Raw genomic sequence first — 17,019 nt, forward strand, 5'->3', positions numbered from 1 at the left:
TTCTTCACCCACAAACAAACAAGGGGGTTGAATAATCCACATTTTGAGAAAATTTTCCGATGAAAAAGTTTTTAAATTAACAAACAATAATAATATAAATTAATAACATACAATCAAAAGTTACATTTAACATTGAAAATAATTGATGAAATAATTATCATGATTGAAATCATAAAAATGGCAAAATGAATAGTTTTTAAATATACTTTTTCAATTTTGATTTTCAATGATTTCCCTTTAGCACATTTTGTACCTTTTAAAACATATCTTCACGATTTCCCTTTGTTAACATGGTAAACTGGCTTTTTTCTTCTCCATTTTAATTTGGTGGGCATGTGGACAAGTTTGCTACAGTAATATTGTGGAAAATGAGCTTGGACAGGGATAGTTCGCACAAGGTCAATGTTGGTGCACACTATTCGCTTTGATTGTCATTTTTGAGGAGGTTTTGTCAAATAAGTATCGGAGTATCATGTCGTGACAACCGACTTCAGGGAAAATTCAGACATCACATCGGGCATCACTCATTTTTTGTGAAATGTGGCCGTGAAGAAGCATTCATGCATTATGGCCAAATTAAAATTCTGAAATATTATTTTTCTTGATCGTTTTGGGAATCCTGCAAGTCTTGTTGAAGGGATCATTATATATTATATATAACAAGCTCCTTGCAATTGCAATGTATGTTGTGATGAGATTGATATTGCGTACAACCAATCAAATTCTTTTACTGGATAGTATTCTTCAAATGCATTGAATGTGTGGGTAAAGTTCACATAAATCAAGACGGAGACAAATAGAATAAAGGCATGCATATCTGGGTTTTGAACATCTAAAACCTAGACAATTTAAAAAAAAAAAATTAGAAATAAAAAAATATCTGGTACGTATCAGACCCTTAGAGAATTTTCTTCATATAGGTCACAACTACATACCAAAATAATGGCCACGCTATGTTCAGCTTTTACATAACCTACCTATGCGTGTGTTAAGAAAACAAATTAGCACAAAACAATTTTAGTCAATAGGAGTATACTCCAAAAGGAAAATCCAAGTAAATTACTGGCATCAATCATAAATCTAAACAACGTAACATGTGTGTTTTCCTCAAATTTTTGATTAATATATATCAATTGAACATCTTATCTTCCACGAAAGGTGATATATTTCCTAAACAATGACGAAACCATGCGATTCTATATAAAGCCGGGCAAAGAAATTATTCCCAATCATTCACATCCATTTTTTCTTATCTCTACCAGAACTATGACATCAACAAACCAGACAGCCCTGAGTTTTTTGGTATTAATCTTCTTCTCTGCTACTTTGCTTTCACACACTACATCTAGGCTGCTCCCTGAAACTTCCAGCTATGAGAGCCACGAACAATGGATGGCTCGTTATGGACGCCTGTACAAGGATGCTGATGAGAAAGAACAACGTTCAAAGATTTTTCAAGAGAATGTTCGGTACATAGAGTCATCCAACAGTGTCATGAACAAAGCTTACAAACTAGCAGTCAATGAGTTTGCAGACCTTACAAACCAAGAGTTCACGAGCACAAGGAACCGATTCAAGGCACACGAATGTTCCCCATCGACCTCTGCTTTCAGGTATGAAAATGTGACAGCAGTTCCATCATCAATGGACTGGAGAAAGAAAGGAGCAGTAACACCTGTTAAAGACCAAGGCCAATGTGGTAAGCAAAAACTACTACCGGGATTTTCAAACTTGAGACGTAGTCCAAGTAGTAATTAAGTTATGTTTGTTAACAAGACCATATTTAATTAAACTCGATATCGCATCATATATGTTTGTAGGGTGTTGCTGGGCGTTTTCAGCTGTGGCAGCTATGGAAGGAATAACCCAACTGAAAACAGGTAAATTGGTGTCTCTATCCGAACAAGAGCTCGTGGACTGCGACACCAGTGGTCAGGATCAGGGATGTGAGGGCGGTCTTATGGACGACGCCTTTGATTTCATCCTAAACAATAAAGGCCTTACTACAGAGAGCAACTACCCGTACAAAGGAGTCGATGGCACCTGCAACAGCAACGAGGAATCTAACCATGCTGCAGCGATTACGGGTCATGAAGATGTTCCTGCTAATAGTGAAAGTGCACTTTTGAAAGCTGTAGCTAGTCAGCCTATTTCTGTGGCCATTGATGCTAGTGGGTCCGACTTCCAATTCTACTCTAGCGGGGTGTTTACGGGAGAATGTGGTACTGAACTAGACCATGGTGTTACTGCGGTTGGTTATGGAGCGAGTGCAGACGGAACTAAATATTGGCTGGTGAAGAACTCTTGGGGAACAGGTTGGGGTCAAGAGGGGTACATAATGATGCAAAGAGATGTTGATGCGCAAGAAGGCCTTTGTGGCATTGCCATGATGGCTTCCTACCCGACTGCATAATTGTGTAACATCAAGAGTAATTATTGTAAATTAAGTGTATATTACAGTTATGTTATTACAAGGAAACATGTAAAATACAAAATGTATCCCAAAAATTAAATATTTGTAAGAATCGATGCAGCTATATATATATTATTCATAAGAGAAATTGTGACCGTGAATGTATTTTCGTATATGCATATTCTTCTCCGAGTATTGCAAATTAATTTTGGACAAACAATCACCCAAGCAAAACATGTTGAAACGAGTGAATTCTTTTTTGATCAAACGAAGGGTCAAATGAACAAGAAATACTTTTGACCAAATAACAAAGTTTACCATAAGTTGGTAGCAGATTCAAGTGCAAACTTCCAAATAATCCAAAATGAAGCACATCACAAATCAGGGAATGAGAATCTGCAGGCCAGATAGATGTCAGACCCGAGTCAAATCCAAGTCATGCCAATCAAAACACCAACTTTCCTTGAGAACCACTTGAAACAATTTTTTTGGGTGCTAAGCTGCATTTGGAAGTACCGATGAAGTTGCTTTGAGAGCTATGCAATTTATTGGCTAGATGGAAGAAGCTATGAAACCGCACATGTTATTTTTAAGAAAACTATTAACATTTATGTATTTATAATAAAAAGAAAAGAAATTGCGTGTATTTATGTTATGTGTATTTATAATCCTACGTTTTGGCCCATGTATGGCCGTTTTATATATAGTTTCTTTTGTACAACGTAGTTGTTAATATATTATTATTAATGAAAGAAATCATGTTGTTCTTGAGAACAAATTTTTATTGTATTGACTACTAGATAAAGATTGTAATAAACCAATTGATCGAAAGCTAAAGAAAAACCACACTACACCAACCATTAAATTGGAAGTCCAAAACTGAAAAGCCACAACAAACGACACTCTTAATGGAATTTAAATAAACCTTCGATGTAAGGGAGTACACCATGAAATCGTAATTGTCATTGGAATCATTAAGGTTACCGCATCTAAACAGTCTTGATAATCAAACCTTGCATAGTTTCGTAAATAAACTAAAATCTTGTTAATAGTCTGGAAAATTTTGTCTATAACTAAGGACCCCTAAATGCCACATAATACTTCATTTTTATTTATATTTTCTAAGTTTATCACAAAAGAAATAAATGCATCTGAAAATAAGAAAATGAAATACAAAAAAACCGCACAAAAGAAAATGCAACACATTTTTGGAACTCTGGCATTAGATTCAACAAAATAATTCCATGCATATTAGGGTTTTGGATCACCTCTAATGGTAGCATACTCAATTCGTCTCTCCTAATTTTGATCTCTTTCCCCTTACATCCTTCTTGGCATCAACAACCGTTAACCTTTATTTTTAACCTTTTCAAGCAGCCATGATCGACACCTCCTCATCATTTTTCTCAATCTTGGGAGCCTAAACTATGATTCCCGACAAGAAATATTTTACACACATAATATTGGGTTCAATGTTTTTTTTATCATACTGACGAAACATGTCCTAAACTCCTACTACACATTATGATCGTGAGAGCCATAAAATCGACTTGATCGTCAAACATTCGATCTACGGTATAATCTAACAGCTATATTTTATAAAATAAAATGATCCTAAACCGAATACGGCTACCATGTAGATTCTCGAGAAATCTGAGACCTTATTTCTTGAGATGTTAAGGGAAATCAACAGTTGTATAATACCTCTACTACCTCTACTGGGACCCGACTAACAATGAGTATTACACCTAAATAATGTCGGTTACACTTCTCTTAGAAAAAACTGATTTGATAGTCGTGTATTAGAATTTCCTCATATATACCGTTAAAGATTTGTGTTGCCATGAAAATGACGACATTGCTAGTATCATTCAATTATGTTCCCACGTTCTCTATCAACGTTTTTAATACGACAACATTGGATGGATATATTTAGAAATTAATATGATTTCCATTTCGATCACTCCTAATCACTCATGGTTTTAGGCGAAGGTGAAGTTCAAAGCCCAGGAGTGTAGTACCAAACGGTGACGGCCATAACACTTTAATTATTGGTCACCCTTAGCCACCTTCGTTTGTCAAAAAACCAAGGTTTTTTTTTGTATATATAAAGAATAACTATTGTGTTTGTTTGTTTCGTGAGGCGACTCCTAATGAAATGCTTTAGAGACTTTGGTTTTTCACATATCTCACACCCGATGGAAGTTAAAAAAAAAAAAAAAGTATTGGCTAATAAAGCTTATAAATGGTGGAGGACAGATATTTCCACCAATAGAACTTTAGTTCTTCACCCACAAACAAACAAGGGGGTTGAATAATCCACATTTTGAGAAAATTTTCCGATGAAAAAGTTTTTAAATTAACAAACAATAATAATATAAATTAATAACATACAATCAAAAGTTACATTTAACATTGAAAATAATTGATGAAATAATTATCATAATTGAAATCATAAAACTGGCAAAATGAATAGTTTTTAAATATACTTTTTCAATTTTGATTTTCAATGGTTTCCCTTTAGCACATTTTGTACCTTTTCAAACATATCTTCACGATTTCCCTTTGTTAACATGGTAAACTGGCTTTTTTCTTCTCCATTTTAATTTGGTGGGCATGTGGACAAGTTTGCTACAGTAATATTGTGGAAAATGAGCTTGGACAGGGATAGTTCGCACAAGGTCAATGTTGGTGCACACCATTCGCTTTGATTGTCATTTTTGAGGAGGTTTTGTCAAATAAGTATCGGAGTATCATGTCGTGACAACCGACTTCAGGGAAAATTCAGACATCACATCGGGCATCACTCATTTTTTGTGAAATGTGGCCGTGAAGAAGCATTCATGCATTATGGCCAAATTAAAATTCTGAAATATTATTTTTCTTGATCGTTTTGGGAATCCTGCAAGTCTTGTTGAAGGGATCATTATATATTATATATAACAAGCTCCTTGCAATTGCAATGTATGTTGTGATGAGATTGATATTGCGTACAACCAATCAAATTCTTTTACTGGATAGTATTCTTCAAATGCATTGAATGTGTGGGTAAAGTTAACATAAATCAAGACGGAGACAAATAGAATAAAGGCATGCATATCTGGGTTTTGAACATCTAAAACCTAGACAATTTAAAAAAAAAAAATTAGAAATAAAAAAATATCTGGTACGTATCAGACCCTTAGAGAATTTCCTTCATATAGGACACAACTACATACCAAAATAATGGCCAAGCTATGTTCAGCTTTTACATAACCTACCTATGCTTGTGTTAAGAAAACAAATTAGCACACAACAATTTTAGTCAATAGGAGTATAGTCCAAAAGGAAAATCCAAGTAAATTAGTGGCATCAATCATAAATATAAACAACGTAACATGTGTGTTTTCCTCAAATTTTTGATTAATATATATATCAACTGAACATCTTATCTTCCACGAAAGGTGATATATTTCCTAAACAATGACGAAACCATGCGTTTCTATATAAAGCCGGGCAAAGAAATTATTCCAAATCATTCACATCCATTTTTTCTTATCTCTACCAGAACTATGACATCAACAAACCAGACAGCCCTGAGTTTTTTGGTATTAATCTTCTTCTCTGCTACTTTGCTTTCACACACTACATCTAGGCTGCTCCCTGAAACTTCCAGCTATGAGAGCCACGAACAATGGATGGCTCGTTATGGACGCGTGTACAAGGATGCTGATGAGAAAGAACAACGTTCAAAGATTTTTCAAGAGAATGTTCGGTACATAGAGTCATCCAACAGTGTCATGAACAAAGCTTACAAACTAGCAGTCAATGAGTTTGCAGACCTTACAAACCAAGAGTTCACGAGCACAAGGAACCGATTCAAGGCACACGAATGTTCCCCATCGACCTCTGCTTTCAGGTATGAAAATGTGACAGCAGTTCCATCATCAATGGACTGGAGAAAGAAAGGAGCAGTAACACCTGTTAAAGACCAAGGCCAATGTGGTAAGCAAAAACTACTACCGGGATTTTCAAACTTGAGACGTAGTCCAAGTAGTAATTAAGTTATGTTTGTTAACAAGACCATATTTAATTAAACTCGATATCGCATCATATATGTTTGTAGGGTGTTGCTGGGCGTTTTCAGCTGTGGCAGCTATGGAAGGAATAACCCAACTGAAAACAGGTAAATTGGTGTCTCTATCCGAACAAGAGCTCGTGGACTGCGACACCAGTGGTCAGGATCAGGGATGTGAGGGCGGTCTTATGGACGACGCCTTTGATTTCATCCTAAACAATAAAGGCCTTACTACAGAGAGCAACTACCCGTACAAAGGAGTCGATGGCACCTGCAACAGCAACGAGGAATCTAACCATGCTGCAGCGATTACGGGTCATGAAGATGTTCCTGCTAATAGTGAAAGTGCACTTTTGAAAGCTGTAGCTAGTCAGCCTATTTCTGTGGCCATTGATGCTAGTGGGTCCGACTTCCAATTCTACTCTAGCGGGGTGTTTACGGGAGAATGTGGTACTGAACTAGACCATGGTGTTACTGCGGTTGGTTATGGAGCGAGTGCAGACGGAACTAAATATTGGCTGGTGAAGAACTCTTGGGGAACAGGTTGGGGTCAAGAGGGGTACATAATGATGCAAAGAGATGTTGATGCGCAAGAAGGCCTTTGTGGCATTGCCATGATGGCTTCCTACCCGACTGCATAATTGTGTAACATCAAGAGTAATTATTGTAAATTAAGTGTATATTACAGTTATGTTATTACAAGGAAACATGTAAATTACAAAATGTATCCCAAAAATTAAATATTTGTAAGAATCGATGCAGCTATATATATATATATATATATATATATATATATATATATATATATATATATATATATATATATATATATATATATATTATTCATAAGAGAAATTGTGACCGTGAATGTATTTTCGTATATGCATATTCTTCTCCGAGTATTGCAAATTAATTTTGGACAAACAATCACCCAAGCAAAACATGTTGAAACGAGTGAATTCTTTTTTGATCAAACGAAGGGTCAAATGAACAAGAAATACTTTTGACCAAATAACAAAGTTTACCATAAGTTGGTAGCAGATTCAAGTGCAAACTTCCAAATAATCCAAAATGAAGCACATCACAAATCAGGGAATGAGAATCTGCAGGCCAGATAGATGTCAGACCCGAGTCAAATCCAAGTCATGCCAATCAAAACACCAACCTTCCTTGAGAACCACTTGAAACAATTTTTTTGGGTGCTAAGCTGCATTTGGAAGTACCGATGAAGTTGCTTTGAGAGCTATGCAATTTATTGGCTAGATGGAAGAAGCTATGAAACCGCACATGTTATTTTTAAGAAAACTATTAACATTTATGTATTTATAATAAAAAGAAAAGAAATTGCGTGTATTTATGTTATGTGTATTTATAATCCTACGTTTTGGCCCATGTATGGCCGTTTTATATATAGTTTCTTTTGTACAACGTAGTTGTTAATATATTATTATTAATGAAAGAAATCATGTTGTTCTTGAGAACAAATTTTTATTGTATTGACTAGTAGATAAAGATTGTAATAAACCAATTGATCGAAAGCTAAAGAAAAACCACACTACACCAACCATTAAATTGGAAGTCCAAAACTGAAAAGCCACAACAAACGACACTCTTAATGGAATTTAAATAAACCTTCGATGTAAGGGAGTACACCATGAAATCGTAATTGTCATTGGAATCATTAAGGTTACCGCATCTAAACAGTCTTGATAATCAAACCTTGCATAGTTTCGTAAATAAACTAAAATCTTGTTAATAGTCTGGAAAATTTTGTCTATAACTAAGGACCCCTAAATGCCACATAATACTTCATTTTTATTTATATTTTCTAAGTTTATCACAAAAGAAATAAATGCATCTGAAAATAAGAAAATGAAATACAAAAAAACCGCACAAAAGAAAATGCAACACATTTTTGGAACTCTGGCATTAGATCCAACAAAATAATTCCATGCATATTAGGGTTTTGGATCACCTCTAATGGTAGCATACTAAATTCGTCTCTCCTAATTTTGATCTCTTTCCCCTTACATCCTTCTTGGCATCAACAACCGTTAACCTTTATTTTTAACCTTTTCAAGCAGCCATGATCGACACCTCCTCATCATTTTTCTCAATCTTGGGAGCCTAAACTATGATTCCCGACAAGAAATATTTTACACACATAATATTGGGTTCAATGTTTTTTTTATCATACTGACGAAACATCTCCTAAACTCCTACTACACATTATGATCGTGAGAGCATAAAAATCGACTTGATCGTCAAACATTCGATCTACGGTATAATCTAACAGCTATATTTTATAAAATAAAATGATCCTAAACCGAATACGGCTACCATGTAGATTCTCGAGAAATCTGAGACCTTATTTCTTGAGATGTTAAGGGAAATCAACAGTTGTATAATACCTCTACTACCTCTACTGGGACCTGACTAACAATAAGTATTACACCTAAATCATGTCGGTTACACTTCTTTTAGAAAAAAACTGATTTGATAGTCGTGTATTAGAATTTCCTCATATATACCGTTAAAGATTTGTGTTGCCATGAAAATGACGACATTGCTACTATCATTCAATTATGTTCCCACGTTCTCTATCAACGTTTTTAATACGACAACATTGGATGGATATATTTAAAAATTAATATCATTTCCATTTCGATCACTCCTAACCACTCATGGTTTTAGGCGAAGGTGAAGTTCAAAGCCCAGGAGTGTAGTACCAAACGGTGACGGCCATAACACTTTAATTATTGGTCACCCTTAGCCACCTTCGTTTGTCAAAAAACCAAGGTTTTTTTTTGTATATATAAAGAATAACTATTGTGTTTGTTTGTTTCGTGAGGCGACTCCTAATGAAATGCTTTAGAGACTTTGGTTTTTCACATATCTCACACCCGATGGAAGTTAAAAAAAAAAAAGTATTGGGTAATAAAGCTTATAAATGGTGGAGGACAGAGATTTCCACCAATAGAACTTTAGTTCTTCACCCACAAACAAACAAGGGGGTTGAATAATCCACATTTTGAGAAAATTTTCCGATGAAAAAGTTTTTAAATTAACAAACAATAATAATATAAATTAATAACATACAATCAAAAGTTACATTTAACATTGAAAATAATTGATGAAATAATTATCATGATTGAAATCATAAAAATGGCAAAATGAATAGTTTTTAAATATACTTTTTCAATTTTGATTTTCAATGATTTCCCTTTAGCACATTTTGTACCTTTTCAAACATATTTTCACGATTTCCCTTTGTTAACATTGTAAACTGGCTTTTTTCTTCTCCATTTTAATTTGGTGGGCATGTGGACAAGTTTGCTACAGTAAAATTGTGGAAAATGAGTTTGGACAGGGATAGTTCGCACAAGGTCAATGTTGGTGCACACTATTCGTTTTGATTGTCATTTTTGAGGAGGTTTTGTCAAATAAGTATCGGAGTATCATGTCGTGACAACCGACTTCAGGGAAAATTCAGACATCACATCGGGCATCACTCATTTTTTGTGAAATGTGGCCGTGAAGAAGCATTCACGCATTATGGCCAAATTAAAATTCTGAAATATTATTTTTCTTGATCATTTTGGGAATCCTGCAAGTCTTGTTGAAGGGATCATTATATATTATATATAACAAGCTCCTTGCAATTGCAATGTATGTTGTGATGAGATTGATATTGCGTACAACCAATCAAATTCTTTTACTGGATAGTATTCTTCAAATGCATTGAATGTGTGCGTAAAGTTACCATAAATCAAGATGGAGAAAAATAGAATAAAGGCATGCATATCTGGGTTTTGAACATCTAAAACCCAGACAATTTTAAAAAAATTAGAAATAAAAAAATATCTTGTACGTATCAGACCCTTAGAGAATTTCCTTCATATAGGACACAACTACATACCAAAATAATGGCCAAGCTATGTTCAGCTTTTACATAACCTACCTATGCTTGTGTTAAGAAAACAAATTAGCACACAACAATTTTAGTCAATAGGAGTATAGTCCAAATGGAAAATCCAAGTAAATTAGTGGCATCAATCATAAATATAAACAACGTAACATGTGTGTTTTCCTCAAATTTTTGATTAATATATATATCAACTCAACATCTTATCTTCCACGAAAGGTGATATATTTCCTAAACAATGACGAAACCATGCGTTTCTATATAAAGCCGGGCAAAGAAATTATTCCAAATCATTCACATCCATTTTTTCTTATCTCTACCAGAACTATGACATCAACAAACCAGACAGCCCTGAGTTTTTTGGTATTAATCTTCTTCTCTGCTACTTTGCTTTCACACACTACATCTAGGCTGCTCCCTGAAACTTCCAGCTATGAGAGCCACGAACAATGGATGGCTCGTTATGGACGCGTGTACAAGGATGCTGATGAGAAAGAACAACGTTCAAAGATTTTTCAAGAGAATGTTCGGTACATAGAGTCATCCAACAGTGTCATGAACAAAGCTTACAAACTAGCAGTCAATGAGTTTGCAGACCTTACAAACCAAGAGTTCACGAGCACAAGGAACCGATTCAAGGCACACAAATGTTCCCCATTAACCTCTGCTTTCAGGTATGAAAATGTGACAGCAGTTCCATCATCAATGGACTGGAGAAAGAAAGGAGCAGTAACACCTGTTAAAAACCAAGGCCAATGTGGTAAGCAAAAACTACTACCGGGATTTTCAAACTTGAGACGTAATCCAAGTAGTAATTAAGTTATGTTTGTTAACAAGACCATATTTAATTAAACTCGATATCGCATCATATATGTTTGTAGGGTGTTGCTGGGCGTTTTCAGCTGTGGCAGCTATGGAAGGAATAACCCAACTGAAAACAGGTAAATTGGTGTCTCTATCCGAACAAGAGCTCGTGGACTGCGACACCAGTGGTCAGGATCAGGGATGTGAGGGCGGTCTTATGGACGACGCCTTTGATTTCATCCTAAACAATAAAGGCCTTACTACAGAGAGCAACTACCCGTACAAAGGAGTCGATGGCACCTGCAACAGCAACGAGGAATCTAACCATGCTGCAGCGATTACGGGTCATGAAGATGTTCCTGCTAATAGTGAAAGTGCACTTTTGAAAGCTGTCGCTAGTCAGCCTATTTCTGTGGCCATTGATGCTAGTGGGTCCGACTTCCAATTCTACTCTAGCGGGGTGTTTACGGGAGAATGTGGTACTGAACTAGACCATGGTGTTACTGCGGTTGGTTATGGAGCGAGTGCAGACGGAACTAAATATTGGCTGGTGAAGAACTCTTGGGGAACAGGTTGGGGTCAAGAGGGGTACATAATGATGCAAAGAGATGTTGATGCGCAAGAAGGCCTTTGTGGCATTGCCATGATGGCTTCCTACCCGACTGCATAATTGTGTAACATCAAGAGTAATTATTGTAAATTAAGTGTATATTACAGTTATGTTATTACAAGGAAACATGTAAATTACAAAATGTATCCCAAAAATTAAATATTTGTAAGAATCGATGCAGCTATATATATATATATATATATATATATATATATATATATATATATATATATATATATATATATATATATATATATATATATATATATATATATATATATATATATATATATATATATATATATATTATTCATAAGAGAAATTGTGACCGTGAATGTATTTTCGTATATGCATATTCTTCTCCGAGTATTGCAAATTAATTTTGGACAAACAATCACCCAAGCAAAACATGTTGAAACGAGTGAATTCTTTTTTGATCAAATGAAGGGTCAAATGAACAAGAAATACTTTTGACCAAATAACAAAGTTTACCATAAGTTGGTAGCAGATTCAAGTGCAAACTTCCAAATAATCCAAAATGAAGCACATCACAAATCAGGGAATGAGAATCTGCAGGCCAGATAGATGTCAGACCCGAGTCAAATCCAAGTCATGCCAATCAAAACACCAACCTTCCTTGAGAACCACTTGAAACAATTTTTTTGGGTGCTAAGCTGCATTTGGAAGTACCGATGAAGTTGCTTTGAGAGCTATGCAATTTATTGGCTAGATGGAAGAAGCTATGAAACCGCACATGTTATTTTTAAGAAAACTATTAACATTTATGTATTTATAATAAAAAGAAAAGAAATTGCGTGTATTTATGTTATGTGTATTTATAATCCTACGTTTTGGCCCATGTATGGCCGTTTTATATATAGTTTCTTTTGTACAACGTAGTTGTTAATATATTATTATTAATGAAAGAAATCATGTTGTTCTTGAGAACAAATTTTTATTGTATTGACTAGTAGATAAAGATTGTAATAAACCAATTGATCGAAAGCTAAAGAAAAACCACACTACACCAACCATTAAATTGGAAGTCCAAAACTGAAAAGCCACAACAAACGACACTCTTAATGGAATTTAAATAAACCTTCGATGTAAGGGAGTACACCATGAAATCGTAATTGTCATTGGAATCATTAAGGTTACCGCATCTAAACAGTCTTGATAATCAAACCTTGCATAGTTTCGTAAATAAACTAAAATCTTGTTAATAGTCTGGAAAATTTTGTCTATAACTAAGGACCCCTAAATGCCACATAATACTTCATTTTTATTTATATTTTCTAAGTTTATCACAAAAGAAATAAATGCATCTGAAAATAAGAAAATGAAATACAAAAAAACCGCACAAAAGAAAATGCAACACATTTTTGGAACTCTGGCATTAGATCCAACAAAATAATTCCATGCATATTAGGGTTTTGGATCACCTCTAATGGTAGCATACTAAATTCGTCTCTCCTAATTTTGATCTCTTTCCCCTTACATCCTTCTTGGCATCAACAACCGTTAACCTTTATTTTTAACCTTTTCAAGCAGCCATGATCGACACCTCCTCATCATTTTTCTCAATCTTGGGAGCCTAAACTATGATTCCCGACAAGAAATATTTTACACACATAATATTGGGTTCAATGTTTTTTTTATCATACTGACGAAACATCTCCTAAACTCCTACTACACATTATGATCGTGAGAGCATAAAAATCGACTTGATCGTCAAACATTCGATCTACGGTATAATCTAACAGCTATATTTTATAAAATAAAATGATCCTAAACCGAATACGGCTACCATGTAGATTCTCGAGAAATCTGAGACCTTATTTCTTGAGATGTTAAGGGAAATCAACAGTTGTATAATACCTCTACTACCTCTACTGGGACCTGACTAACAATAAGTATTACACCTAAATCATGTCGGTTACACTTCTTTTAGAAAAAAACTGATTTGATAGTCGTGTATTAGAATTTCCTCATATATACCGTTAAAGATTTGTGTTGCCATGAAAATGACGACATTGCTACTATCATTCAATTATGTTCCCACGTTCTCTATCAACGTTTTTAATACGACAACATTGGATGGATATATTTAAAAATTAATATCATTTCCATTTCGATCACTCCTAACCACTCATGGTTTTAGGCGAAGGTGAAGTTCAAAGCCCAGGAGTGTAGTACCAAACGGTGACGGCCATAACACTTTAATTATTGGTCACCCTTAGCCACCTTCGTTTGTCAAAAAACCAAGGTTTTTTTTTGTATATATAAAGAATAACTATTGTGTTTGTTTGTTTCGTGAGGCGACTCCTAATGAAATGCTTTAGAGACTTTGGTTTTTCACATATCTCACACCCGATGGAAGTTAAAAAAAAAAAGTATTGGGTAATAAAGCTTATAAATGGTGGAGGACAGAGATTTCCACCAATAGAACTTTAGTTCTTCACCCACAAACAAACAAGGGGGTTGAATAATCCACATTTTGAGAAAATTTTCCGATGAAAAAGTTTTTAAATTAACAAACAATAATAATATAAATTAATAACATACAATCAAAAGTTACATTTAACATTGAAAATAATTGATGAAATAATTATCATGATTGAAATCATAAAAATGGCAAAATGAATAGTTTTTAAATATACTTTTTCAATTTTGATTTTCAATGATTTCCCTTTAGCACATTTTGTACCTTTTCAAACATATTTTCACGATTTCCCTTTGTTAACATTGTAAACTGGCTTTTTTCTTCTCCATTTTAATTTGGTGGGCATGTGGACAAGTTTGCTACAGTAAAATTGTGGAAAATGAGTTTGGACAGGGATAGTTCGCACAAGGTCAATGTTGGTGCACACTATTCATTTTGATTGTCATTTTTGAGGAGGTTTTGTCAAATAAGTATCGGAGTATCATGTCGTGACAACCGACTTCAGGGAAAATTCAGACATCACATCGGGCATCACTCATTTTTTGTGAAATGTGGCCGTGAAGAAGCATTCACGCATTATGGCCAAATTAAAATTCTGAAATATTATTTTTCTTGATCGTTTTGGGAATCCTGCAAGTCTTGTTGAAGGGATCATTATATATTATATATAACAAGCTCCTTGCAATTGCAATGTATGTTGTGATGAGATTGATATTGCGTACAACCAATCAAATTCTTTTACTGGATAGTATTCTTCAAATGCATTGAATGTGTGCGTAAAGTTACCATAAATCAAGATGGAGAAAAATAGAATAAAGGCATGCATATCTGGGTTTTGAACATCTAAAACCCAGACAATTTTAAAAAAATTAGAAATAAAAAAATATCTTGTACGTATCAGACCCTTAGAGAATTTCCTTCATATAGGACACAACTACATACCAAAATAATGGCCAAGCTATGTTCAGCTTTTACATAACCTACCTATGCTTGTGTTAAGAAAACAAATTAGCACACAACAATTTTAGTCAATAGGAGTATAGTCCAAAAGGAAAATCCAAGTAAATTAGTGGCATCAATCATAAATATAAACAACGTAACATGTGTGTTTTCCTCAAATTTTTGATTAATATATATATCAACTCAACATCTTATCTTCCACGAAAGGTGATATATTTCCTAAACAATGACGAAACCATGCGTTTCTATATAAAGCCGGGCAAAGAAATTATTCCAAATCATTCACATCCATTTTTTCTTATCTCTACCAGAACTATGACATCAACAAACCAGACAGCCCTGAGTTTTTTGGTATTAATCTTCTTCTCTGCTACTTTGCTTTCACACACTACATCTAGGCTGCTCCCTGAAACTTCCAGCTATGAGAGCCACGAACAATGGATGGCTCGTTATGGACGCGTGTACAAGGATGCTGATGAGAAAGAACAACGTTCAAAGATTTTTCAAGAGAATGTTCGGTACATAGAGTCATCCAACAGTGTCATGAACAAAGCTTACAAACTAGCAGTCAATGAGTTTGCAGACCTTACAAACCAAGAGTTCACGAGCACAAGGAACCGATTCAAGGCACACAAATGTTCCCCATTAACCTCTGCTTTCAGGTATGAAAATGTGACAGCAGTTCCATCATCAATGGACTGGAGAAAGAAAGGAGCAGTAACACCTGTTAAAAACCAAGGCCAATGTGGTAAGCAAAAACTACTACCGGGATTTTCAAACTTGAGACGTAATCCAAGTAGTAATTAAGTTATGTTTGTTAACAAGACCATATTTAATTAAACTCGATATCGCATCATATATGTTTGTAGGGTGTTGCTGGGCGTTTTCAGCTGTGGCAGCTATGGAAGGAATAACCCAACTGAAAACAGGTAAATTGGTGTCTCTATCCGAACAAGAGCTCGTGGACTGCGACACCAGTGGTCAGGATCAGGGATGTGAGGGCGGTCTTATGGACGACGCCTTTGATTTCATCCTAAACAATAAAGGCCTTACTACAGAGAGCAACTACCCGTACAAAGGAGTCGATGGCACCTGCAACAGCAACGAGGAATCTAACCATGCTGCAGCGATTACGGGTCATGAAGATGTTCCTGCTAATAGTGAAAGTGCACTTTTGAAAGCTGTCGCTAGTCAGCCTATTTCTGTGGCCATTGATGCTAGTGGGTCCGACTTCCAATTCTACTCTAGCGGGGTGTTTACGGGAGAATGTGGTACTGAACTAGACCATGGTGTTACTGCGGTTGGTTATGGAGCGAGTGCAGACGGAACTAAATATTGGCTGGTGAAGAACTCTTGGGGAACAGGTTGGGGTCAAGAGGGGTACATAATGATGCAAAGAGATGTTGATGCGCAAGAAGGCCTTTGTGGCATTGCCATGATGGCTTCCTACCCGACTGCATAATTGTGTAACATCAAGAGTAATTATTGTAAATTAAGTGTATATTACAGTTATGTTATTACAAGGAAACATGTAAATTACAAAATGTATCCCAAAAATTAAATATTTGTAAGAATCGATGCAGCTATATATATATATATATATATATATATATATATATATATATATATATATATATATATATATATATATATATATATATATATATTATTCATAAGAGAAATTGTGACCGTGAATGTATTTTCGTATATGCATATTCTTCTCCGAGTATTGCAAATTAATTTCGGACAAACAATCACCCAAGCAAAACATGTTGAAACGAGTGAATTCTTTTTTGATCAAACGAAG

General features: G+C 34.9%; 4 protein-coding genes across 4 annotated transcripts; all 4 read left to right on the forward strand.

The window, feature by feature from the left end:
• The first annotated feature begins 1,266 nt into the window (after positions 1 to 1,266).
• LOC128127870 (senescence-specific cysteine protease SAG39-like) lies at positions 1,267 to 2,413 on the forward strand. The gene is made up of 2 exons (XM_052766591.1): positions 1,267 to 1,699; positions 1,821 to 2,413. The coding sequence occupies exons 1-2, from the start codon at positions 1,267 to 1,269 to the stop codon at positions 2,411 to 2,413; spliced, it is 1,026 nt and encodes a 341-aa protein (XP_052622551.1).
• Positions 2,414 to 5,964: 3,551 nt separating this feature from the next.
• On the forward strand, positions 5,965 to 7,111 carry LOC128127625 (senescence-specific cysteine protease SAG39-like). Its single transcript, XM_052766278.1, has 2 exons — positions 5,965 to 6,397; positions 6,519 to 7,111. Exons 1-2 carry the CDS (start codon positions 5,965 to 5,967, stop codon positions 7,109 to 7,111), a joined length of 1,026 nt encoding a protein of 341 aa, XP_052622238.1.
• Positions 7,112 to 10,722: 3,611 nt separating this feature from the next.
• Positions 10,723 to 11,869, forward strand: LOC128127897 (senescence-specific cysteine protease SAG12-like). The gene is made up of 2 exons (XM_052766628.1): positions 10,723 to 11,155; positions 11,277 to 11,869. Exons 1-2 carry the CDS (start codon positions 10,723 to 10,725, stop codon positions 11,867 to 11,869), a joined length of 1,026 nt encoding a protein of 341 aa, XP_052622588.1.
• Positions 11,870 to 15,527: 3,658 nt separating this feature from the next.
• Positions 15,528 to 16,674, forward strand: LOC128127898 (senescence-specific cysteine protease SAG12-like). The gene is made up of 2 exons (XM_052766629.1): positions 15,528 to 15,960; positions 16,082 to 16,674. Exons 1-2 carry the CDS (start codon positions 15,528 to 15,530, stop codon positions 16,672 to 16,674), a joined length of 1,026 nt encoding a protein of 341 aa, XP_052622589.1.
• Positions 16,675 to 17,019: the final 345 nt, after the last annotated feature.

Source organism: Lactuca sativa, chromosome 8 (genome assembly GCF_002870075.4).
Source record: "Lactuca sativa cultivar Salinas chromosome 8, Lsat_Salinas_v11, whole genome shotgun sequence".
In the NCBI taxonomy this organism is placed as follows: domain Eukaryota; kingdom Viridiplantae; phylum Streptophyta; class Magnoliopsida; order Asterales; family Asteraceae; genus Lactuca; species Lactuca sativa.